This window comes from Scophthalmus maximus, chromosome 5, assembly GCF_022379125.1.
Source record: "Scophthalmus maximus strain ysfricsl-2021 chromosome 5, ASM2237912v1, whole genome shotgun sequence".
NCBI classification, from domain to species: Eukaryota; Metazoa; Chordata; class Actinopteri; order Pleuronectiformes; family Scophthalmidae; genus Scophthalmus; species Scophthalmus maximus.
Genome location: NC_061519.1, coordinates 13,321,538 through 13,345,514, shown reverse-complemented (window position 1 = coordinate 13,345,514; position 23,977 = coordinate 13,321,538). Strand labels below are relative to the sequence as shown.

General features: G+C 43.6%; 3 protein-coding genes across 7 annotated transcripts; 2 read left to right on the top strand and 1 right to left on the bottom strand.

Annotated features, from left to right (window-relative positions):
- The first annotated feature begins 4,378 nt into the window (after nt 1-4,378).
- On the top strand, nt 4,379-7,623 carry LOC118311737 (zinc finger protein Gfi-1). Of its 2 annotated transcripts, none has more exons than XM_047332221.1 (6): nt 4,379-5,342; nt 5,492-5,686; nt 6,287-6,633; nt 6,787-6,924; nt 7,044-7,209; nt 7,302-7,623. In XM_047332221.1, exons 1-6 carry the CDS (start codon nt 5,231-5,233, stop codon nt 7,478-7,480), a joined length of 1,137 nt encoding a protein of 378 aa, XP_047188177.1. In that variant the 5' UTR covers nt 4,379-5,230; the 3' UTR covers nt 7,481-7,623. The 2 variants fall into 2 exon arrangements, with proteins under 2 accessions (XP_047188177.1, XP_035491710.1); XM_035635817.2 differs by having other exon boundaries at nt 6,209-6,633.
- An 899-nt stretch (nt 7,624-8,522) lies between these two features.
- Nucleotides 8,523-17,247, bottom strand: rpap2 (RNA polymerase II associated protein 2). 3 transcript variants are annotated; one of them, XR_004794059.2, is made up of 13 exons: nt 17,107-17,247; nt 16,847-16,898; nt 16,544-16,658; nt 16,042-16,140; nt 15,881-15,946; nt 15,703-15,791; nt 15,569-15,604; nt 14,352-15,435; nt 14,047-14,156; nt 13,668-13,748; nt 12,002-12,070; nt 9,967-10,032; nt 8,647-8,777 (listed from the first exon to the last, which is right to left on the bottom strand). XR_004794059.2 is itself a non-coding variant. In XM_035635797.2 (12 exons), exons 1-12 carry the CDS (start codon nt 17,162-17,164, stop codon nt 8,618-8,620), a joined length of 2,019 nt encoding a protein of 672 aa, XP_035491690.2. In that variant the 5' UTR covers nt 17,165-17,247; the 3' UTR covers nt 8,523-8,617. The 3 variants fall into 3 exon arrangements, 2 of the variants coding, with proteins under 2 accessions (XP_035491690.2, XP_035491691.2); XM_035635797.2 differs by lacking the exon at nt 9,967-10,032 and having other exon boundaries at nt 8,523-8,777; XM_035635798.2 differs by lacking the exon at nt 9,967-10,032 and having other exon boundaries at nt 8,523-8,777; nt 14,047-14,153.
- On the top strand, nt 17,117-23,794 carry glmna (glomulin, FKBP associated protein a). Of its 2 annotated transcripts, none has more exons than XM_035635804.2 (19): nt 17,117-17,329; nt 17,696-17,796; nt 18,415-18,540; nt 18,626-18,739; nt 18,987-19,095; nt 19,211-19,499; nt 19,585-19,684; nt 19,808-19,989; nt 20,085-20,138; nt 20,552-20,582; nt 20,883-20,972; nt 21,077-21,118; nt 21,250-21,323; nt 21,423-21,507; nt 21,658-21,767; nt 22,138-22,201; nt 22,674-22,809; nt 23,045-23,115; nt 23,206-23,794. In XM_035635804.2, exons 2-19 carry the CDS (start codon nt 17,716-17,718, stop codon nt 23,293-23,295), a joined length of 1,848 nt encoding a protein of 615 aa, XP_035491697.2. In that variant the 5' UTR covers nt 17,117-17,329; nt 17,696-17,715; the 3' UTR covers nt 23,296-23,794. The 2 variants fall into 2 exon arrangements, with proteins under 2 accessions (XP_035491697.2, XP_035491696.2); XM_035635803.2 differs by having other exon boundaries at nt 17,118-17,329; nt 17,715-17,796.
- Nucleotides 23,795-23,977: the final 183 nt, after the last annotated feature.

Genomic DNA, 23,977 nt, shown 5'->3' with positions numbered 1-23,977 from the left:
TATTTTCTGTGTTTGATAAGAAAAGTCAAAAGTCACTCTTTTTCTGCTTCTGTTCAAGCTCTTGTTTCTGCAGAACTGATTTCACAGCTGTGAGAAGCAACTCATGTCCACTCATCCGTCTGCAGCAGTGGTTGGCATACAACAAGGGTTCACACTGGGAGTGGAGGGTGTGTTGGGCAGAGGAAGGGATGAAAACTGGTCATACACTTGCCCACTCTTAATGGTTAATGGCTAATTCTGACTTTGAGTTGTTTCACAAATTAGCCATGGTGATGTATTATCAACAATGACATCCATCGGTGTACGTTTTGAAGAGGACATGGAGATTACAACAGGCTAGATAAGACTTGCAATAAGTCATGCATGCGTTTTCACAGGCACACACACACGCACGCACGCACACACGCACACACACACACACACACACAGAGGATAAGAAGACTGCACTCTGATGGCAAGTAAAACACTCTTGTATTTCCTCCCTTTTTTCTGATTGCTTTCCATAGAGGCATTGTGAAGATCAAGAAAACGTGAAATATTTTCCCTCTGGTCCAAAGCTTAACAAAACTGGTGTAATTACATCAGCAACATGCATATCAACTCGACAACATAAACAACTCCCCACACATTTTTCATAGTCAGATTAATATGGATATAAAGTGCAGTTGCAGGTCTTGGTCCTGGGTAACACAAAGTTGTGAAGTGCATTTCACACAATGAGCACTCAGCAAAACTAAATCAGTTCTGCTAACGTAGAGAACAAATTTATCAGGCACAGCAGAGATGGTGCGAGATGGAGTTTCCGTGTGAAAGCCTTGCCCATACTTTTCTTCAACCACCGTGCAGAAACGGGGAACTCTGGTGTTTACTGTGTGAACATATGTGAAAGACGTAGTGACAGCAGAGCCAGGATGGTGACGAAAACATGTCCAATCTGGTGTCACGTGTATAAAGACATGGGGAATGCATTTCACCAGAGGAAAGCATATCAAGAGCTAGTGATTGTTTTTTTGTTGTTTTTTTTCAAACGTCCAACACAGAAAAATAAATAAATGCACATGAGCCACAGGCTTATTAAGGCTTGACTCTGCCTGTTTGACCTCTGACCTCTTAAACGGTTGTCCAACCCCCTCACAGACACAATGACCAGGAAGTACCGGCCAGCTTTCTACACATCCACACACCAACGTTCCCGATGAGATTCTCAGTATTTTGAGGGGGAAATTTACAACCAGCAACTGCAAACAACGGGAGCTGCTGATCACAGTGATGGATGAGGGAGGTGATTTGTGGAGTGTTTATAGCATAAATCCAGGCTTCTTTCTTTTTTGCTTTTTGTTTTCAGTGTTTTTGTAAATTGCGACCAAGCTGAACCTGGGTCAAAGTGTCAGGAATCCTATGGCCATGGTCAGAATCAGATCAGATTAATCATCCGAACAAGTGAATCATCAACATAATTCAAATCCAATTACAGTAAAGGAGACGCAAATGCCAAAACACACCCCAACTGCTGCAGGACGGCAAGATTTTGAAGTGAGAAGAAAGTGGAAAAAAAACAAGCTCTTAGTCGACGTCCTAAGCGAAAGAAGAAGTGTCTTGCGGTCAGCGGCGTCCAGTAAATCATTCATTGTGTTCACGCTCGGTCCCTATCTGGCGGCTGCAGTTGGGGCCAGCTGAGAGCCCGATGACATTGGGCTAGCCACTCTCAGAGGGGGGGGCTCCAGTGGTGGAACCTGCGGAAAAGGACTTGAAATCAGATTGCAGCAGTGGGGAAACGGAATGGGGAGAGTTGAAAAGAGAGGGTGGAGATGGCTGTTGAACTGTGGTTAGAGTTCCTGAGCTAGAGGAACCCGTGAGGAGATGAGATAGCATGATGTGGTTTTAATTGAGATGCCACGGCCGAGCGGCGGTGCAGAGGTGTGCGCTCAGACTCGGAGTGCCAAGGAAAAAACAAGAGAAAGTCAGTTTGACCACAATAAGCTATAATCCAATGAATTCATTGCACCGAGTATGTTGCATGAATTTTTCAACATTGCGTTTTTAAAAACAAAACAAAACAAAACATCACTTTGGGGTTTGGGGAAACAAGATCTCCATTTTTCAACATTTTGTGACATTTTATGGACCAATCAACCAATCGATAAACGAGAGAAAAAAATAAACAGATTAATCGATTATGAAAAAAATCGTTAGTTGCAGCCTTACTTTAAACACTTGAAATATTTTCTTTATTTTCATCTGCAAGAACAAAATCTGGCTTCACTTGTCGAAAAGGGGGACTTACAGTGGGACTTCAAAAGAAAATTGAATCAGCATTATTAAAAAAAGAAAAACACAAATGTGTTCACAAGGAAATACATATTTGTCAGTTAAATGCACTTTTGTTGCTCTTGCCTCATCTGGTCTGGGATGAGCAGTAGCTCAGGGAGGCTAATGTTATCTTGAGTTAGTAGACTCAAGCTCAATATTACAACAGAACAGTTAGTAGGCTACACTGACTTCACATTTTTCTTTCCATGTGCTGCTGTTGGCATTTCTCATCAATCTAGTTACTATCCCATGTCGTCACAAAGGCCACACAGCGACACAAGACACATTTCGACCAAAAGTAGGGTCACACTTGCGTCTAAATCGGGCTGAAACTGCAGTGTGACAAAATCAAGACAACATTTTACGCTCCGCTTGACAACATTCACACACGTGTGGGTGTAAACGTTTCAGCCTCAGGTATATTAAGAATCCCTAAATTTGGCCAAAGAGTGTGCAAGAGGTTGAGCTCGAGAACATCGCCTCATGGCTCAACGACACAAGTCTTTTTTTAAGCCCACGACGGTGATCTGCACCTTTGACGAGCTGGACAGTCATGTCTGCTGCTGCAGAGAGTAAAGCAAGAAGACACAAGAACAGGCCACACTCCCCTCCTCTTGTCCTCCCCCCGGGGCTCTGATCACTGGGCTTCTATTTCAATCACACACTTTTAAAGAGTGAAAGAGTGAGAATCAAGGCCTGCGGGGGAAGAGGAGATGGTGGTTGGGGGGGGGGGGGGGTTACCAAGTTAAGAGAGGAGGCTGTGGCAGCACTGATAGTGTCTCTTCAACTCTGGGTTTGGTTTCCTGTTCTGACTCAGCGCGTGTAACTCTGAGTTTGAGCATTGTCACATCAGCACGATCCCTTGTGCGTGTCGCTCACTTCAGTTTTAGTCCTCATGAGGCTCATCAGAAGGCTCTCAGTGTCCGTCAGCAGCTGGACCTCAACTGTGTCCAATATCTATGTCCAATTTATCATTAAAAAAAAATAAGATGTGTTCAACTATTTGAATGTCTTCTCTCTCTACTCTGTAGGTTGCCATTTAGCAATAAACTATTTTTGGGATCAACTTTAAGATGGTTTAAAGTTTAAACTTTATGATAAATGTCAACGCTAGTTTGTCTGTTTGTCTGTGCGGTGAGAGGTGAAAACTTGTTCTTAAAAATCCCAGCGTTGCAAAAATGTAATCACTGATCTTCAACTTTTCAGTAAGAAAAAAATGCATCCACATCACACTGAATCAGATGGCAATCTCATGAAATGTGGTCTGAAGTAAGATGAGACTCGAAGAATTCACATGAAATATTACAAAGAAAGAGTGCTGGGTTTTTTATAAAAATCATGGCTTTAAGTGGGAGGGAAAGTCTGTGAAAAAGAAGGAGATCAATCCAACACGCAACTTCACTGATTTATTCTCCTTTAATGCAAATGTCCAAAGTGTGTGGCACCAATGGGCTCTCTTATCAAACATGAATCAGTGTTTCTGTTTGCCTGTCATGGCTGACTGAGATGGAAATTAATTTTCTGAGAGGAAGAGAGAGAGAGAGAGAGAGAGAGAGAGAGAGAGAGAGAGTGTGTGTGTGTGTGTGTCAGTGTGAGGAGTGTTTGTGGTGCGTCTTCTCTGCAGCATTTGACTGATGTTGAAACATTGACAGTGCGTGCGGACAGAGGTCAGGACAGTGTGTGTGTGTGTGTGTGTGTGTGTGTGTGTGTGTGTCCTCAGAGCTGCTGTGTGTGAGTATGGGACATGTGTTTCAGCTTTTCGCCTCGACTATCTGCTCCTTGCTTGCAGGTTTCTAAACTTGCTGCAGCTGCATCAAACAAACTCTGTTCCCACATCGGACAAAAAGAAGGAAAAAAATCGATACCACTCTGCTTCCGTCCGACCTTGAACGGAGCCCAAATCTTCTCCATGATTTGCACTTTGAGCCTGACAGATTTTTTTCTGACATGCATCCTATTCTTAATCTTCTGTGATTCTTGTTCTGCATTTTTTCTCGCAGTCGGTATATTCCAGTGTGGCCTGTGTGCGAGCCGGGGAGGGAGGGAGGGGGGAGTTTTAATGATGTAAAGCAGTAAAGGCTGCAGTGCGGGTAAGCTGAAGCAGTGTAACTGTAAAGGGATACTCCGGCTCCCCACCAGCAGGCTGTTGTGCGGAGCGGCCGTGCGCGTCTCATTAACAGGATCACTTTACACGCGTCAAACAAATGGGTCATTATCCATCACAGCCTGCCCTGCCTCCAGGACCATACACACACACACACACACACATACACACACACACACATTTAATATATCATCACAGTTCAATTATAGACTTGTTTTGAATCGTAAGGCTTGATGAGACTCCAAATCGTCCCGGGGTGCCGTAGTGTTTTCAAAGCCATGTTGCGTTCAGGCTCGTCGCGTCAATCTGGACAGACAAATCCTGTCTTGTATAGGATTTCTAACTGTGGCCACAGCATAGAAATAAATATGTGAACAAGAGAAAAACAATATATCCTTAAACAAATATAATTGCAGAAATACTTTTTAGATTTTTAAACATTCTATAACAATATCAGGGAATTAATATACACTACTTATACCAAGTGCTTTAACCGAGTTCCATTGACAACTGTGAGTGAGGTATTAAGGTCACACAATATCTTCTATTCAATCCCATTTTCACCGGGACACTCCGAGGGGGAAGGTGGTCCTGCTTTCGGCCACCTGCGCCCGCGACACCTGGTAAACGATACGGCTTCCCTGCGCATGCGTAATGGGCTGCCAAAAATCCCAACGCCGTCTCGCCTGTCAACCAATCGTGTTCCAATCTGTCCAGAGATAAAGTCAGAGGTGCGTGGAGAAGAGGTGAAGTGAAGTGGAGGATTTCAGACGCGAGGAGCTCACACTGACCCCAGGAGAGGAGAGGAAAGAAATCATGCCGAGGTCTTTTCTGGTGAAGAGTAAACGGGCCCACAGCTACCACCTGCCCCGGTACCTGGACGACGACCACAGTGGGCTGGATAGTATTCTGGCTCAGGCGTGCGTAGGTAGGTGCGTCTGTGCGTAATTACGCACGAACATGGTTGGATTTTGCCAATAAGAGCGACTGATCTTCAGTTATTCAATTATTGATATGCTATTACTTTGAAGTAAAAACATTTGTTTCCTCAGAATAAATCAGTTTACTCCTCACTAGACACCAACTGTCAGGCGGAGAACTCGGAGCCGCAGGAGGATGTGAGCGCCGGCGCTGACAGACTGACCCCCGGGTCCCGGCTGGTGTCCCCGGGGTCGCTGTCCTCCAGCTCTCCGCTGAGCTGCGGAGGCAGCGCGTGTGACCAATCCTCCGACTGTGATTTCTGGCGTCCCCCATCTCCCTCCTCCTCACCAGGTCTGCTCACATATGTTTTCATCCAGACTTTTTTTTCTATTCTTTTCTACAATTGTTCTTTTGAAGTGTCAGAGGCCACAGCAAATTCAATTAGTGTTATGTTTTTCATGATCATGTGAGCTTGTATACATTAAGAACTGTTTCATTTACAGTTGCCATTAAACCACATGAGACAATTCTTTCAAACATTTTCCTCATGGTTTTTATCATAATGAAGGAAAACAAAGCTCAAGCTCATTAATTGTCAGAATCTTGGAGTAGGTTGTTGATTAGCCTACTTTTTAAAATCTCAATTTAAAATCCAATTTCAAGGAAGAAAATTGCCAAATAGCTTGTAGTCATAATGGAATTTTTTTCACACAAAAACTATCCGCTACAAAGTTTGTAGGTGCAACATTTTGATGCAGAAACTTGAGGGGTTTAGTTGTTGGGTAAAATGACTATGTCATGCAAGGTGCACATTTCACACGATCAATTTGAAGACACATCATAAACTCACACTACATCAACATTAATTCCCAGATTCAGAGAAATGCTCCACTCCGGCAGCGGAGGACGCTCACCACTTCAACATGCCCCTCTTTCCTTACTCCTGGTCAGCATCCGCATACTCCAGCTCGGAGGTGAGGCGTCTGGTTCAGGGTCCCTTCCACCACCACCACCAACAACAACAACACCCGGGCCGCAGGGAGCCGAACTCACCCGTCAGCCTCTACGGGGCAGACGACAGCGGCGCCGGACCGCTTTACGCACGGCGAGGTCCCGTGGCCGGATGCTACCAGGATTACTCCCCAACGGCCCAGCAGACCCGCAGGATGCGGGACGCAGACGAGCTGTACCGGGACGCAAAGCAGAAGCCTCGCGGCGCGGAAATCAAGTGTGAGAATGACTTCGCCTGCTCCAACTTCGACTCAGACGGATCCTACAAGTGCACCAAATGTTACAAGGTTCGTTTCCCCACTGAGTTTCACTTTAACAAAGTTAGTTGTATTGTTGGTGATCAGGATACCGTCGTGACATTTCCATCTTGAAATCGCGACGATGTATTTTAAGGCTGATTTCTTAGCAAAGTTGTCATTCGCGTAAATTTCCCCAAATAGGTTTTCTCCACACCTCACGGCTTGGAGGTCCACGTGCGGCGGTCGCACAGCGGGACGCGGCCGTTTGAGTGCGGGATCTGCGGGAAAACCTTCGGACACGCGGTGAGCCTGGATCAGCACCGAGCGGTTCACTCGCAGGTACAGGCCTTTAAACTCAGAGGCCCCAGGGCCCCACGTCAGCTTTGATCCTGCACTCACAATTCGCTGAGGCCTCCTACGATGACACTTTCATTTTGTCTTCTTTTGTTTTCTGTCAGGAGAGAAGCTTCAGCTGTAAAATCTGCGGCAAAAGCTTCAAGCGCTCCTCCACGCTGTCCACGCACCTGCTCATCCACTCGGACACGCGGCCTTATCCGTGCCAGTACTGCGGGAAGAGGTTCCACCAAAAGTCCGACATGAAAAAACACACGTTCATCCACACAGGTGAGAGACACTGCGAGGCAGAAGTCGTCGTGGACATTTCACGTTGTAAAGGCTGAACCGTGCGTAACTGTGCCATTGTGTCCCCGCGACAGGGGAGAAGCCGCACAAGTGCCAGGTGTGCGGGAAGGCCTTCAGTCAGAGCTCCAACCTGATCACGCACAGCAGGAAGCACACGGGCTTCAAGCCGTTCGGCTGCGACCTCTGCGGGAAAGGCTTCCAGAGGAAAGTGGACCTGAGGAGACACAAGGAGACGCAGCACGGACTCAAGTGAACAGACGCCTTAAATATGAAATCTGCACTTTTCATGGATGATCCCGTTTTATTTTAAAATCTATTTTATTGATGGTTGAATGTAGTAAATTATGTAGCCTGAGATGTTCTGGTTGGTTTTATGGAAATAAATGTTTATTTATCGATCGTGTTTTTGAATTATTATTAATGTTATTAAAAAGGCAATCATCTGAAAATCCTGGTTTCCAAAGGTGAATGATTTATCACTTGCATTCTGCTTTTTTTGCTTTCTTTTTTTACATTTCTTTAAAGCACAGTGGAGATTCAGCTTTTTAAATTTAAGTCACCTTGTAAATAAATCAAAATTTATGGTCAGAAATTAAATATTAACTTCAGAAGCTCAGTTGTCAGTGTTTCCAGTTGAGATTAACGAGACTAATAATATCTCATTGTTTTAAGTTTGTTTCTTATGATTCTTTTTTTAAATTTCTTTTTTAAGTTTCAATCCACATAACACATTTAATAAATCCGAATACATTTACCTCCTGGTTGTTTGTACTCTGTGAAAAACGAGAAGCTGTGTTGAGCCATGCAGGACAATCAATCATACCCCCACTTGCATGACAGCTCAAAGTTTTATCTCCACTATCGAATGGGAAGAAGAAAAAAAACGTTTTGCTGCGTGCGCCACCTGGTCAAAACCAAATATTTTCAGACACACGGATTGTTAAACATACCCATATAACAAATGACATTATGGTGCCATAAACCGTCATGCGAAGGAAGTCTGGAGGAATAGCTTCACTTTTATTACAACCGCAGTTCTTCCAACGAGGCAATGAGCAGAGTGTGCACATGGCAGTTTCTCTGGGGAAAGCTGGGTGTGATTTATTTGGCCCTGCAGAGGTTAAACATCCACAGCTCTGGAAAGTCTGGGATCTGATTTGCGCATATCTCACCACAGATTGTGCACATACAGTAAGGCCGAAACCACAATATCTCCACTCATACACCCAAGTTAGTTAGTGACTGTATTTATGTTATTGTCAAGTTGGGAAAAAACGGTATGAAACTAAAGGATGTTACAGCTACAAACAAATTTATTTGTGAAAAATAAACATCACGTTTCATTCAGTGTGAACTCGGGACTGTATGTTCATTATCAATCTGGTTGGCCTCACTGTGTGTGGGTGTCAGGGTGCTGCGGTTTTAACATGTGGACTAAGTTCAATAGATCCTGCTCCTGGAGGCCGAGCTCTTCCATCAGTGTGTTGGAATACTCCACCGATGCCGTCGTCTGCAAGGCCTCTCGCACCACGGCAGACACCGCTGCCAACCTGAGGAACAAAACATGAGATTATACAAAGCTACACACTAACGAGTCCTCTACAATAGAGGACAAACTGCAACACTGATTATAAAGTACTCCTAGTTGTGAAAGAAAGTAGGTTTTCTGAGTCGAACTGACACTTTGGATGAGTAAATCTCACACCAGATTAAAGGGAGTTGTAGTTTTTACTCAGCAGAGTCCATCCAGATAACTCAGTGGACCTGCTTTCATGAACAAACATCTGCTCGATGCGCGGTGTGTTTACATAGTAACCTGGTTTTATCTTATTTGGGACAGTGTGTGTGGCGGCTAACCTGTCACACACACTGTCCAAAGGTGCGAGTGTGATTCTGGTAGTATATGCACATTAAAGTGTGTGTTTACTGTACACACAGTTGCCATTTCATCATGTGGTTAAATTAATGCAGTCTAATGCAAAAGTGCAGCAACAATTTTGACTTGCATGAAGATTTAGATGTTAAGTTTTCAGTGACTTGGAGAGAAGCTGATGGACTTTAGGAGGCTGCAGTTTGTGGTGCTGGTTGACTGTATTACAATGAGAGGTGTTTTGAACATCATGTTATATCTTCATGAAGGTAAAAACAGGAAATTTACTACTAAGTGAAAACCACTGGTAACACTTGAGAACAAAAAAAAAAAGCCAGATTAGACTTTGCCAGAAAACATCTAAAAGAGTCTGCTCAGTCCTGGAATAAAATTCTTTGGAAAGATGACGCCGAGATTAACTTGTACCAGGATGATGGGAAGAGAAACGTTTGGGGAGGAAAAGGAGCAGCCCACCACATCATCCGTCAGACAAGATGGAGGCAGTCACAGGTGTTTGGGGCTACACTATCGGCTCAGTCACAATCTGTAAACCTGTCGCTGCCTCACGGTGCAGATGGATAATGACTCAAAACATGCTGCAAAGGCAACCAAAGAGATTATCAGGGCTAAGAAACAGAATATTCTTCAATGGCAATATTTCGTTATTTTATCCAAAAATTTACGAGCCCTTTAAAATTGAGGGACCATGTATTAAAATGGCTGTTTCCTAAATAGTAATGCTTTAGTTAAACCTATTGAACAAAAGCTGCAAGTTTACACTTCAATCACATCCGGACGGCTTAAATCAATTGTGATGGTGTACAAAGACAAAATCATGATTATTGTGTCACTGTGTCCTGTCACTGTACGTTTCTCCTTGACAATGTCTCCAGTAAAAATGGATAATTCCACGTGTGTCTCCCGACTTCCTTTACCTTCAAGGTAAAGAAAAGAAAGATATTACCCATCTCAACACGACAGCGACTTTATAATCTCCAACCACTTGCATGGACTCTAGATCTGAACTAAATCAACCCTTCTCAATGTCAAGTGTTGTTGATCCACAGCTTTAAATCCACAGTTTGTAACCCCTTTCGTCCCTCCTTCCCTCCCCCAGGCCTCCCCCTCTACCTGCCCTGTCTACCTCTGCGGAGGTGCACTGCTGGATAATCTCCGGTTCACCCTGGGGTCTAGTGTTGCAGGGGGGGCATCCATTATTCAGCTGGCCTGAACAATAGAGGCCAGACTAGCTCCACAGCTGCCATGTAGCAGACAGATAAGACAGCACGCCAAATTATTCATGATGGAGGAATGGAAGGACGGAGAAGCTTGAAGTTAAATAGGAACTAATGAAATCATACGAATACCAATGGGACATAAGAGAATACATGTTTCCAAAAGGAGCTTATTATCTCTGAAGAATCAAATGAAAACTAACTGCTTAGTGTCAGTGGCCTCTCCTCCAGCATCCGACGATAACGAAACATTCAATAAATACATGTTTTTAAGTGGTTCATCAGTTGAGATAAGATCAAATCTTAAAAATCAATGGTTTCAAACATTTCTCTCTAAACATCAGCAGTAAACATTAACAAACGCCTACTATCAGTTCAAAGCTACGAGGCACCGATAACAAGTATAGTCTCTTTATTTTGCTCAAATAGGTCGAGAACAGTTTAAAAAAATTAATTCTATTCTATTTCGTGAATACTCCAGAGCATTTGTGCAGGGTAATCATGTCAAATCTTTTCCATTTTAAACCAGATGTCAGTTTTTAGAGATTTTCAAAAGACAATCAAATTTAGCCGAATGACTCACAGCTTGTGAGCCCATTGTACAAAAACCACTACCTCACTATTGCAGCCTTTTCACTTTTACGTGAGGCAATTTTTGGGGTTTGCAAGTGCTTGCAATCACAGGACTCCTCGGCTTTAAGAGTCATAGATTTGTGTTACCTGCTGAACCGCGAGCTGCACAAGACTTACCGTTTTCTTTTGTTCAGTTGAAGAGAGACCACAATGTAAGTTATGATACTGATGTAAATGGACCGGGGGCCACTGAGGGAGTCATAAATCAGAATCAGCCGAGCATCAGGTGAAAGTTTTCCCACCCGGGGCAATTTAAAAAGGGCTATTTTGAATGAATGTATACAGAGGAACTATTGTGTGTGTGTGAGTGTGTGTGTGTGTGTCCACGTGTCTGCGTGTACGTGCGTGTGTGTACAAGGCTGCTTGTGTATGCCTTATGTCCTGCATCACGGATCTGGAGAGGGGCAATCAGGTGAAGATAAGGTTATGAGGTGTCTGTGTGTACTTAAGACGGGAGCAGCACGGAACTGTCCATGAACCACCAGCAAAGCAAAGCAGCACAGACACACAGACACAGACACACAAAGAGTGCTGCACACAGGTCTTTGCCATATCTCTTAAGTTAGAGATAAATTATGTTGTGCACAAAAAGTTTTGTATTATTATGAAACTGTGGGACAAATATAACATAGTGTACATATTGCAGTGTATATACAATGTGTGCACAGGGTATGCATCGCCCTTTCGAATTATGTCTTGCATCTAAGTATTCAATTATAGTTTAGAGGGATGGCTACTAGTTATTAACTGCTTATTGTTTTTAAGAATAAAACTGTTGCTGAGACAAACAAACAGTAGCACACACACAAACAGTAGCACACAAACACGCACGCACGCAGGTAGTGAGTTTGAAGGTGTATTTCAGGGGGGGGAAAAAAGGACCTTGATTTCCTTGTCATACTTTTTTTCTCTGTCTCAATTATTTCCTCTGTGACTCGGGCAGCTGAGGAGCAGGCTGTCCAGTCGTCATGGCGCATCCTCTTAATATTGGAATAAAACATACACATACAGACACACACATACGATGTAGACTTACAGGTGTAGAAGCACCAAGGCAATGAGCGTCCACTCTGGAGTTTTATGGATTATGTTTGTGTTGGTGAACCTGTGGTGTTGAGAGAAGAAGTGAGAAACAGGTCAGCAGTGTCATGTAAAGGAGTTTGTCTATGTGTTGTAGACAAATCTAACCACAGAATATATTTGAAAAATGCAAAACGCTTGATTTGAGCAACCTTCTTTGGGTGGGTGAAATCCATTATGATGACAAGTAAACTTTGAAAAACAACGCATAAGGCTGAAACAAACACTGGGTGCAATACTTCAGTGATATATGCTGCTCTGACAGCACTGTGTATATACTTTGGCTTCAGCCTCTTGTCAGCGGGGCCTCTTGACGGCACAAAGAGAATTCCTGGAAGCAGGACTCTGGAGGTGTCACTCTGCTGCCCATTCGGCTTTTAAATCACTGTCACAGTGATTTAAAAGCAATCCCGTAGAAAACATCCTTACCAGTCAATGGGAATACGCAATATGGCAGGAATGTTAATTTCAGGCACAAGTGTTAAACTTTTATGAACAAAGCACTATACTGACTGCTGGTGAAACATATTTATAAGATTTATATCACGTAACATATAAAAAAATTGGAAATGATATAATGCTCCAATAAAAACACACGTGAAAAAATAGTAAATAATAAAATCAAGGAATCCATTTAGCAGTTTCAGGGTGTTGGTGTGATGCAGACTGACTCTGTCATACGGTCATAGCTTACTGAGGCATTTGATTACTATATATTGCCATTACCCATGATTTTCCTACTGTACGAAATCAGAATGTCTGCTGTAAAAAAAGGCATGTCATTGGTTCGTGAATTGGGCTGTGATGATTCTGAAGCTGATCCACAATCTTGTATCTCGCGATACAGGAAGACAGAACCGCTATACTCCACATCTAAGTGGCTGCCACCGCTGCAGGTGCAGCCCAATGACCTCTCAGAAAGTTACTAAAGTAAACGTTCATGTCACGAATCTGTATATTTGGAAAATATTTAACATTATGTCTATTTTATTGTCTTCCAAGTGGCGGCATGTTTCATGTGACTGATTTGGTCCAATCATTCCTGGGTGATCAAGCCAACAGGAAAGGTTAGGCTGGTAAGATGAGCTCCAGATGGACAACTACCCTGAGATTATTCACAATTTTCATGTCTGAAAACAGCTGTTGAGAGGAGAGTTTCAGTCGGCCTAAAAAAAGCCTAATTATCATAAAAACATGACAGTCCCACATGATATTCCCACACAGTGTCTTCAGATCAACGAGTTTAATGTTGGGATACAGCTCAACTAATTAATGAAGACGAAGGTACAGGAGCATTTCATGGATGAAAAAGAATGTCTCTACACTCTGAAGTGAAGCAGGACGTAGTATCAACCCCACAGTGGAGGCCTGAAGGCAGACCGCCCCACTGAAATCAGGCGTTTTTACTTGTGTTTCAAGTTAAAAAAATGTTGATGTGAGACATGTTGCCCCGTCAACACTGTTTCCTGTCATCTCGAGACGTTGAAAATTACAGTTAAAAAGCACATTTTTCTGACACATTTTAAGCCTTGTCAGCATGTAAAGAAGAGTGTGAGTACAGTTAGTATTTGACTAGCGCTGGTAGACCAGCAGAGAGGAGGGTGTGTGTGTGCTGTACTGACCTGAATGTCTTGACCAGACTGTTCAGGTTGGCAGAGACGTCACTCATGGTGAGATGCAAAGAACCCACAATGTTTCTGAGACTGCACGACACAAACATGAAAAGATAAGGGACCAGAAGAGAGTCAATCAATCATTTTTACTGTCAATTTGAATCTAAGTTCCTTTGTCCAGTGTTTATCAAACCAGTACACTCTCTGGTGACTTAGAGGGTCCAAATTACAAATACGACAGTGTGAGAAAGCACATAAACACACTAACAAGGTTTTTTGGATGTAGATATATGTAGTTGTCCACAAAATAAAACTTAAATTAACTGAAAAGAAATTCAGTTAATGCACATTGCAGAAAGACACAAACAAACAAAACACACACACACACCAGTTGGTGAGCTTCTCCACTGTGATTCGTTTCTGGATGAGATGCTGAGAATGAGAGTCGACGAGCGGCAGGACCGGCTCCTTCTCGCCCCAGTCCTGGACTGTCACCTGCTGGAAGAAAACAACAAGATGTGTGAGTGCTGGAGAGCAAACCTCAGGACACGAACACTCTCAGTACTGCGCCAATCAACTGTTGACTTGTGTTATTTTCAATATAGTGCCTCCATGTGGCCACTAACTCTCACAACAAGTAGAAACATTTACAACCCGTCTCTCTCTTTTCCCTCCACTTCCTCCTTCACACACCTTGTTTTCATTTGGCGCCTCCCCTTCTTCAGGCAGAATCCACGTCCCTTTATAAAACTCCCTAACTCGGAGCTCCAGCTGCTGGGTCTCCTTCCTCATCGTCTTGTAGTCTGGCGCTGCTGCAGGGGGCCCCATCAGCGCCCCAGCATCAGCCCCTCTGCCATCCTCAACGGACAACCCCTCCTCGAAGTCATCTTCATCCAGCTCCTCCTCTCCATCCGCCTCCTCTCTTACATCAGTAAAAGGATAGTCTAGTGGATGGTCGGCACCGTACAGGAACTTCAGGGTCTCGTCAGTGCTCCATTCCTTCAAGGTTCTTCTCAAGCACTCAAGAAGATTCTGGCGGACGGAGTCGGGTTTGGATGCAACAGTGTGGTTCTTGAGTAGATCTCGTAGCCCTGCCGCTCCTTTCTTACTCATACCAACCTGGGTGATGCTGAGGCCCGGCTGGGTGGGCACTGTTGTGTTGTTGCTGTTCAGATGAGTGGTGGTTGGTGTCAAAGAAGGGAGGGGTTTGTTTTCTGTGGGGGGTTTTGAGTCAATAAATGGAGGAGAGATGAGGGCTGTTGTGTGTTCTGCCGGTGCAGGTGTTGAGTTGACAGGCGGGGAAAGAGTTTGAGTGACTGTCTCAGACAAACTGCACACATTCATCTTCGCTGTAGCCTCTTCCACACTGGATTCCCTGGGCCAGTCACTGGACTCTTTTCTTTCTCTATCTTCTTTCATCTTCCCCTCCTTTTCTGCTGCATGACTTTGCTGATGCTCTATCTTCTCCTCAGCTCCCTCTCCATTCTGTCTTTCTATGCTCTCTGTCTTTCCTCGCTTTCCTTTGTCGTCTCCATCTGTGCGTTTAGGTAGGTCCCCCCAGTGCACTCTCCGTCCCTGCTGCTGCGAAACCACACTGGAGACAAAGTCCTGCTCTTGTTCCATGTCGCTGCTGTCGCTGTGGCTGTGGCTGAGGCCGTCTGCAGCATGATACTGCTGAGAAGCGTGAGGCTCCTCAGGCTGAGCAGTCGGCAGATTCTCGATGTCCTTCTTTTGGAGAGGCCTCACGGACAGCATCACCTCCTCACCAGATCTTCCACTGAACAAACGTGAGGCTGAATTAGTAAATCCATCATTAGGCCTAAATTACACTTGATTTGTTGTGCAACAAATCACAGATATGTTAGATAATTTATTTAATGTGGAAAGTAAACACTGAAGTTAATACATACCCATCGCCTTTCTTCGTCAGTTTGATTTCTGGATGGCTGTCAGTGAAGGGAAGTGAACACGCAATCTTATTTAGTAGAACATGATTACATGCAACAATCACTTCACAGTTTAGGAAAGAGACAGAGAAACATACCTCTCATCCTGTCTGAGCCACAGAGGTGTCTTTGATATTTGTACCTCAAACTCTTTAGAGGCTTTGTAACAGAAGTTACTGCAAAAGCACTAAAACATAAAACAGAAAGGGCGGAATTTATATGAGCGTTTCTTCAGATACCTTATACATGTTTCTGAACACGTGTAGCAGCACTTACCTTGCGCTCCGTAATGTCGTACACTTTATTGGTCCTGGTACAGATTCTATACTGTTGAGTTGGGATCTATAAAGTGAGCAGTAGAAAACAGATTAAAAATATTAAAAACATGATCTACTTCACACAAAGGATTACAAAGATGGATACAAAAAGGGTCTTACCTTGCCCAGTTTATTTGGACATACGGGATAACCACACATTTTTGCAATAAATCTTTCCTCTATAGCATCTTTGTAATCAGCTGGAGTGATGAATTTGGCCTGTGAAGAAAGGAGATTGAAAAACAGTCTGAAAACAACTGTGTCACTTTAAAGATGAACCCCAAGAGTGACAAACTGAACAGGAAGAAAAAACACTCAAATGTGGGAATGGATTAGAGTTCGGAGAAGGTTGTATCAGTTATTACCTCACTGTTGTTTTACAACTTTAAATAGGTCATGATGCATGTTACATCTGTAATAACATGGACAGTTTCCCATAGTTATAGTCAAATCAGTGAAGTTACAGAGGCACGTGTCTCAACCTCATCACTCCCAGCTCCCAGCTTGTGCTGTGTGTCCGACAGATGTAGCAGTTTAGATACTGTATGTGTCTGGATTGGAGCCCTTAACAGAGAAAAAACCCCCCAACAAAATGACACAAAAGAAATCCGATGACACGTACACAGTGGGCCAGGAAGTCGTCAGCCACGCTGTCCTCCAGGAGACGCTCCACTACCATCTGAGCTCTCTTCTCCAGCTCCAGCTGCGACCTCAGCTTCTCCTTCACCAGCTCTCTCCTGACATCAACACACAGAACACACAGCTGAAGACCTACTGTACTGCTGGCCTTCTCACATGCATTTACTTCAGCTACCCACAAAAATTGATGATCAATTTAGCATTTTACAACCACACTAGAATCTTGGTGTATAAAATAGCGCACCAGCTTAAATCAGCGGTGATCAAACTTTGCACAGATTCATACCTCCTTGCTTCTTCTTCTTCTTCAGTGGTCAGACCGTTGACACGTTTTCCACCTGCCCAAAAAAAATAAGGTCTAATAACAGAAAGAAAATGCTGCCAGGAGAACACTGCCTTGTTCTCCACAGAGGAGAAGTCCCCACTGTGTGTTTTTACTCAAGCTAACTTGTTAGCGGCTATATATGTCTGTAGCCTGCGGAGCTGTGGGCGTGTTTAGAAACACCAACAATGGCGTGACAGAGGGAATCGTGGAGAGAAACTGACCGTTCTGGGGTGTTTTAGAGGAGGAGGCTCTGCTCCTTCTCCTCTCCTCCGTCTCCATGATGGTTCTGTTTGCCACGGTTTCAACTTTGACCCTTGCCGTATTTTTTATTTCCTTTTTTTTTTTTTTTTAACTACGGCAAGCCCGAGCAGTCAATCCAGCCGTTAGCGCCCGAGTCAGGCGGCGTGTTTCCTTTCGCCGGGGTGTTTGACACATGTAGCTTCGGTGGGTATCCGCCCCAGTGTTGTCCCGTGGAGCACCTTTATATCCGCCGACACGCTTCTACTGTCGACGACTGTGTTTGGCTCATTTTGTTTGCAAAGAAAAGCTTCGTTTTCAGGCTGACGTCGAAGCTAATTCTGGCTAATTTTGACTAGCATCCACCCAGTCCCCTCTTGTTTACAGTCGTAGACTTTACAGATCACTCAGGCTTATACGACATCAACCTCATCTTTACTCACATGTACTTACATATTGACATAAATGCATATACAGATACATAAAGCTAAACAGCCTGCTAGCTGTGGGAGGAGATGCTCTTGTTTTGTTATCAGGTAATATGGTGATGATTGTGTTGTTTTTATTTTGAAGTCTTCTGTTTGTTTTGGAGGATGGCTGCGGAAAGACAAAGCTCACTGACTGAGACTGCAGCGATGGCTCTGGAGCAGCTGAGTGATGTGGTCCAGAGATGTGTGAGTCCCCCACACACTTCATCCCTCCATCGACACACAGTGTCTCTAAATCAGTCGTTTCATTCAAGTGGTAGAATGTGATCACGTGAGCATCTTTTCTACCTGCCAGCTAAATATTCCTGTCTTGAGTGATCAACCTGTGTGTTCTTCATCTCGGCTCAGGGAGCCTTTCATATTTAATACATGAAGCAGTTGGCTTTAAAAAATACAACCATGTGTCCATTAAGTAGCTGCTCTGCAGCTTTCTGTACTTCTATACTTCCTTTCCCGTCTTGTAGCTCCACTTGATACTATAATGACTTTGAGGTCTTAAATGACATTTCACTGACAACAGTCAGCTGCAATTTACTTCATCCTAAATTTAAACCCTAATGTCAAGTAAAGTGAAACAACAAGAAATGAGTGAAACATGCCTGACGCAAGGTGAATCTCTGAATGGCTTGTTTTAGTTGCATTGACAGTCCAAAATCTCAAAGGGATTTATTGTACAATGATACAAACCAGAGATACGCTGCAGATTTGCACCTATGAGCAACTGGGATCAAGAAATGTTTGTCTATTTTTGTCAGTCTTTCTTTGCTCATTGACTTCAGTAAAATTTCTATATTTTGTACTCAGCAAGTTCTCTCCGACGACGGCTACGCAGCTGAGGACCATGACGTCTTCACGATTGCTGGGCGGACCTGCATCGAGGAGGGAAACAGTGTGCAGGTCCTCAGCATTGTCCTGGATGAACAGAATCAGGTACATTGCTCAGCGCTGATCCTTTCAGCATTTTTTTTAGAGATGTGTTGCTCTACATAATGCTCCTTTCTCATTCTCTCTATAGGACATAGTGAGAAGTATGGGTTGGAATCTGTTGCCTCCGCTGATTCAGGTTTTGCTCAAGAAAGAAGACAAGAACCTTCCTCAGTGCCTAGCCATTTTCAACCACCTACTAGAGGTCTGCTCATCTGCTCCACTATTCAAAATACAGATTATTATAAAAACTAAAACATTGACAAAACTAGCAGTGTGAAGCGTGAGAGAGGAGATGATGTAAAACTCTACTGAGATGCTTTTTGGCACTTTAAACCCCACACGTCCTCTTGTGCAAATCAACATCAAATAAAACATGGGAAAGTGTCAAACATACATCTTGAGTGTTGGGATTAAATTCTCCTTTTGAGTGCGAGCTTTGTTTTTTCCAGACTTGCAGGCCCAAGGAGCTGCTGATTGGCCTGTTGGAGCAGCTGGAGCAGGATGACCCTGACCCCATAGCAGAAAGTCTCCATCTGCTGTTGAACCCACTGCAGAAAGGTAGGAAAATATGTCTTTAAACATGCAACTCCAATTTACTTGTGGTGTAATGTCAACCCCTAGAGAGCCAGTTTCATTGTTTCACCTCCTCCGTCACCTCGTCTGTTCCCCTCAGTGCTGCTGCGTCTGGGCAGCCGCAAGGCCTCGTCCTTGGGCATGACGCTGTCCTCGGTGCTGGACCAGGTGGCCAAACTGCCTCTACCTCATACCAAGGAGCAAGAGGAGGACGACGTCTTCTCACTTTGTCGCAGCTGCACCGAGCTGACAGCATTTGTCAGGCCCTTTGTCCACGAGGTCAGGCTAAACCTCTTCAACAGCGAAGAGCAGAGCGGGAGCACGAACAAGATGGTGATTGGACCCGACACCGATAAAGAGAACGAACTGCGGACCGAGCTGCTGAAGTTGTGAGGGAGAAATTTGAAATGATTCTTGGCCTCACAGTTCAAGACCTGTCTGAGGCTCAGCTAATGGCGTTTTTCTTTTCTGCAGCTGTATGCAGACTCTGACTCGCCCTTTGTTGGAGGCTCAACTCAAGGATCCTGACACTCTGCCTGTGTCGCCTCTCAGGAATTTTGCCACAGAGATTCTGGTTTGTCATCTTTAAACACCACATGAAACGAAAATGAATTCACTACGATATTCTGAAGCGAGCTGACGCCGTCCCGTATGTCTAGTGTAAACGGTGTAATGGGTCACGTGTGTGTTTGCGCAGAACACCCTCAGTGCCATCGGACAGTCGCTGAGCAGTCTCGTGTTCCAGCCTCTGCTGAAGAGAAAACAGGCTCCGGGCTTCCTGGAGGAGGAGGTGCGTTATCCTAAGGAGTCTTTGGCCAACCTGGCTCACCTGGTGTTCGTCCATCACCTGGCGGCAGATATGTTCCCCAGTGTTTTCAGGTGGGTTACAGAAAATATGTACATGAATTTGGCAATTCACATGGTTTGAATGGATGGATTGTTACAGTCTCCTCACTCCCTCTGTGTCTTTTCAGTCCTGTGTTCTGTCTCCGGTGTAACATGGAGCACATCTGCCTCCTCTTGTCCAGGTGAATATAGATATTATCACATTGAACATATTTCTGTTCTGTACTGCTGCAGCTTTTTGTCTTATTGCAGTTGGATTTGACAAAAGCACATAAAATGACACAAATGATACCATGATTGACCAAAAACTGATCACAGGAGTAAAGGAAGACAAAGAGCTTTTTTTCCCCCCCGAGATTCATTTTCCTTTTCATATTGAAATCTCCTCAGTGAAACCACATCATGTAACGGATACAAAAAAATGAACCACTACTCACAAACCTAATGTCAAATTTTAAATTGAGCGCAACGTGTTTGCATATGTAGAATATAATATATATAACTGTCATACTGAATAAATGCGATTAGTAGTGTTATGTACATTGTTTACTTGAGATGAACACATTGTAATCTATTTTGGATGTTTTTTTGTCAGAACTGAGGAGATCAGGATTCAGAAAGGACTGGTGAGTCAATATGAAAAAATGACTTAAAGATGGTTGAGGGCCATTTTCATTTTCATGGTTGTCACATTCTAGAATTTGGTGGTGTTGTGTCCGAATTTTTGAGAAGACACAGCAGCAGCCTTACAAGGCCACAATGCTCACGAAGCATCAGTTCAGTTCAGTGGATTGAAGAATAGCGGAGAGAACTCTGTTGGTGACAGAATGAAGGCCGTGTTTTATCTATTTAAAAAAAAAAAAGAAGATATTTTTGGTTCAGCTCAACTGTCTTCAGTGTTTGAAGGTGTGTTTCCCATCGCACAGGAGCTGTATGAGAAGAGTCTGGTGCGGGTCGTGGACGGCAGTCTGCCAGCCGATCTGCTGCAGATCAAAACCTTCCTCACAGTCCCTCAGGTGATCCCAGTTTCCCCACCGTCGTTAACTTCAGCTTTCACTCTGCTGTGATTCTTGTAGCGTACGCATCACGCTCACTTATTAATTTCAGTGTTTACTTTCAGAACTTGGTCAAAGTTATGACGATGTGTCAAAGGCATGATTTGGTAAGTCGTTAACATTTCTAGATTCATGTTAAATTGTGTACAACTGCTTTAGCTGTGATTTTATTTGAAAACATTTAATATTATTATTTTCTTTGAAAATATATATTTAATTTTTGCTTCTTTGTCAACAGAGAACAAAAGGTCTGAAGGTGTTGCAGCTGAGCATTGATAAATTTGACACTGGAGCAAAGTATTATTTTTTCCAGTAAGCTTTTTCCAGCCTTTGCTCCTTGAAATTGATATAAAAAAAAGATTCAACATAATCTGCTCAACATAACGACTTTTATCTGACGCGTTGTCTCAGGTACATGCTGAAGACAAGTCGTCACTCGGGAGTCGAAGGCTACATCATCAAAAACATTAGGAATCAGATAGATGTCGCCCTGCAGGTGAGCCACCACGTCAAATTTAATTTTGGCTTTGTTGCCATGTGGTCGGTACAGTAACTAAGAGCTAAATGTCATAGTGGTCAGTCCAAGTAAAGAGTGTCTCTCTGTCTGTCTGTCTGTCTGTCTGTCTGTCTGTCTGTCTGTCCACAGCCAGGGAACAGTAACACCTGGTTTCAGGGCGTTCACCTGCTCCCTCTGCTGCGTAAGGTTCTCATTCTCCCAGACGGCCCAGAGACCGACCTCCTGCAGTACCTAGACAGGTCAGCACACACATAATGCAAACGCTCCACTCCAACTGTTTTCTGAACTACCTATCCTGCACACAAGGCTGGAGTCTGTCCCAGCATGCACTAGGCATGAGGCTGGGTAAATACGCAAACACAAAATCCCACTTCAAGGAAAATGTCAAAGCCAGAGTTTCTCTATTGCAAGATTGGAAAAATGGAAGAAAATGTTTGTTGATTTATTTAATCACTGGAGGGGGAATGTGTTTAATGAGATGAACACACATGTCTACCTAATGCTCATGTCATGAAGGATGGTCCTTCAGAATAGAAAAAAAAGCCTAGGATAAAAAAAGAAAAAAAACTTTTCTTCCAGAATTGACTTCCATGCTTATATTTTCTGCAGAGTTATGGAGTCTCTGAACCTCCTGCGTTACCTGGTCATCAGAGACAAAGTGACAGAGAACCAGGTGAGCACAGCTTCGGAATTTTGATCAAAACAATGAATGACCAAACATATAGTTTATGGTCGCGACATAAGGTCTTGATGTCATGGATAGATTTCTGAATGAACCGACTGGGCTCAGATTCTGGGCCCCCGAGATGGAAACCAGGTGTAAATAGACTCGATTTGACTTAAAAGAGATGTAAAACTACCACAAAGGGACAAAACAAATAAAAACAGATCTAAAAGGACAAAAGAGGGAAGCAAAGAGACGCAAAACAAGTATGATTGGACACGGTCACAAAGGTCAATTACATTTCTCCGGTTCTGCTCAAAACATGTAAAGAGACATTTTAAAAACCTACAACTGATAACCACTCACCTCTGTTCACCTTTAAGTTTCTGACTCCTGCACCAGGTCGATCCAGCCAGTTGTTTACCAGCTCTACCCTGACCACGATCACAGTGTTCCTCTGCTGCTTGTTGTCATCCCGCAGACAGGGATCTGGACTGAGCTGTATAAAGTAGAGGACACGTTCATGAAGCCTCTGCGTGTTGGGCTGAACATGTCGAGAGCCCACTACGAGCGGGAGCTGCATGACACTGTGGAGACCAAGAAGAGCAAAGCCAAAGGTCAGTCAGAAAGTAGCCTTTCTCAAACAACTCATCAACACAGAAAGAAATATTATTGACCCATATTTTGTAGCTGTAAAGTTGGATTCATTTCATAAAATAACCTTGCCATAGTCATTTCTTTCATTCCGCCTTTACTAAATACACAATACAGAGCACCAACCAGATTCAAATATACTTGCGAGGCTTTCCCTAATGTCTATGTCCTGACGGCACAAATGTGTGCTTTCCACAGAGGAGTCGATTCTGTCTGTAGCAGTCGGTGACGAGAAGCTGCCGAACATGACTTCAGATTCACATGTTCAGGTCAGCAGCTGTTTCATATTCAGACCAGTGTCAAATACCATGTGATTGTCTGTAGAGTTGATCTGATTGAACGTTAACATGTCCTCCCAGGCTCTGCACTCTGCCCTGCACACGTTCGACATGATCGAGAGCGTGTTGGTGCGGATCGAGGAACTCGTCGAGGTGAAGGAAAATCTTTAGACTGAGCTGAAGTTCAACCGCACCACCTCAACCTGTCTCAGGACCTGACAGACAGAAGAAGACATCAACTGTTCTGTTGGTTTATTTAATTCAAGTTAAAGGTGACATATTATGCTCATATTCAGGTCCATACTTTTAATTTGTGTTACCACTTGAAAAGGTTTACTTGCTCTAATGTCCTCATAATGTCCATTCCTGCAGCTACTCTTTTTTCCCTCTGTCTAAAACTCCTGTATTTCTTTTAGCCTCTCTTCCCGATAAACCCCAGTCTGCTCTGATTGGCGAGCTGGCCCAGTCTGTTGTGATTGGTCAACCGATTTCAAAATGTCTAGGAAAAACACTCAAGTGTTTGTCTGCTGGGTATTTAGAGGTTAACTGTGAAATATTTCCAACAGTGTCTCAACAACAAACCACATAATGGCTGGGAAGTTTGTATCGCTTTTGTAATATGCAAGTCTGTATTCACACAAAAGGGTTAAATAAAGTTATTTACTCTTCATTCTTGAAGTTTCACATTTTCTGTTTGAAAACCTGAAGTTGGAATTTGCTGTATTCTGCCTCAAGACTAAGAAGAAAATGAATAATTAGTTTGAGGTCATTCAAATTTACACTTAGTAACATCAGAATTGTAAGTAAACAGGAGTTGGTTTAGTTGTTTCAAATTTATTTGAGTTATGTGGCC

What these genes read in the sequence shown, in the direction of transcription:
- LOC118311737 (XM_035635817.2), top strand. Translation starts at nt 5,231, where the DNA reads ATGCCGAGGTCTTTTCTGGTGAAGAGTAAACGGGCCCACAGCTACCAC. An exon ending in ATCTCCCTCCTCCTCACCAG is followed by an intron (nt 5,687 to 6,208) that starts GTCTGCTCACAT and finishes ATTAATTCCCAG; the next exon opens with ATTCAGAGAAATGCTCCACT. An exon ending in ACCGAGCGGTTCACTCGCAG is followed by an intron (nt 6,925 to 7,043) that starts GTACAGGCCTTT and finishes GTTTTCTGTCAG; the next exon opens with GAGAGAAGCTTCAGCTGTAA.
- rpap2 (XM_035635797.2), bottom strand. Translation starts at nt 17,164, where the DNA reads ATGGAGACGGAGGAGAGGAGAAGGAGCAGAGCCTCCTCCTCTAAAACA. An exon ending in CTCTAAAACACCCCAGAACG is followed by an intron (nt 16,899 to 17,106) that starts GTCAGTTTCTCT and finishes TTTTTTGGGCAG; the next exon opens with GTGGAAAACGTGTCAACGGT. An exon ending in ACGACTTCCTGGCCCACTGT is followed by an intron (nt 16,141 to 16,543) that starts GTACGTGTCATC and finishes CTTTCTTCACAG; the next exon opens with GCCAAATTCATCACTCCAGC.
- glmna (XM_035635804.2), top strand. Translation starts at nt 17,716, where the DNA reads ATGGCTGCGGAAAGACAAAGCTCACTGACTGAGACTGCAGCGATGGCT. An exon ending in GTGATGTGGTCCAGAGATGT is followed by an intron (nt 17,797 to 18,414) that starts GTGAGTCCCCCA and finishes TTTTGTACTCAG; the next exon opens with CAAGTTCTCTCCGACGACGG. An exon ending in ATGTTCCCCAGTGTTTTCAG is followed by an intron (nt 19,990 to 20,084) that starts GTGGGTTACAGA and finishes GTGTCTTTTCAG; the next exon opens with TCCTGTGTTCTGTCTCCGGT.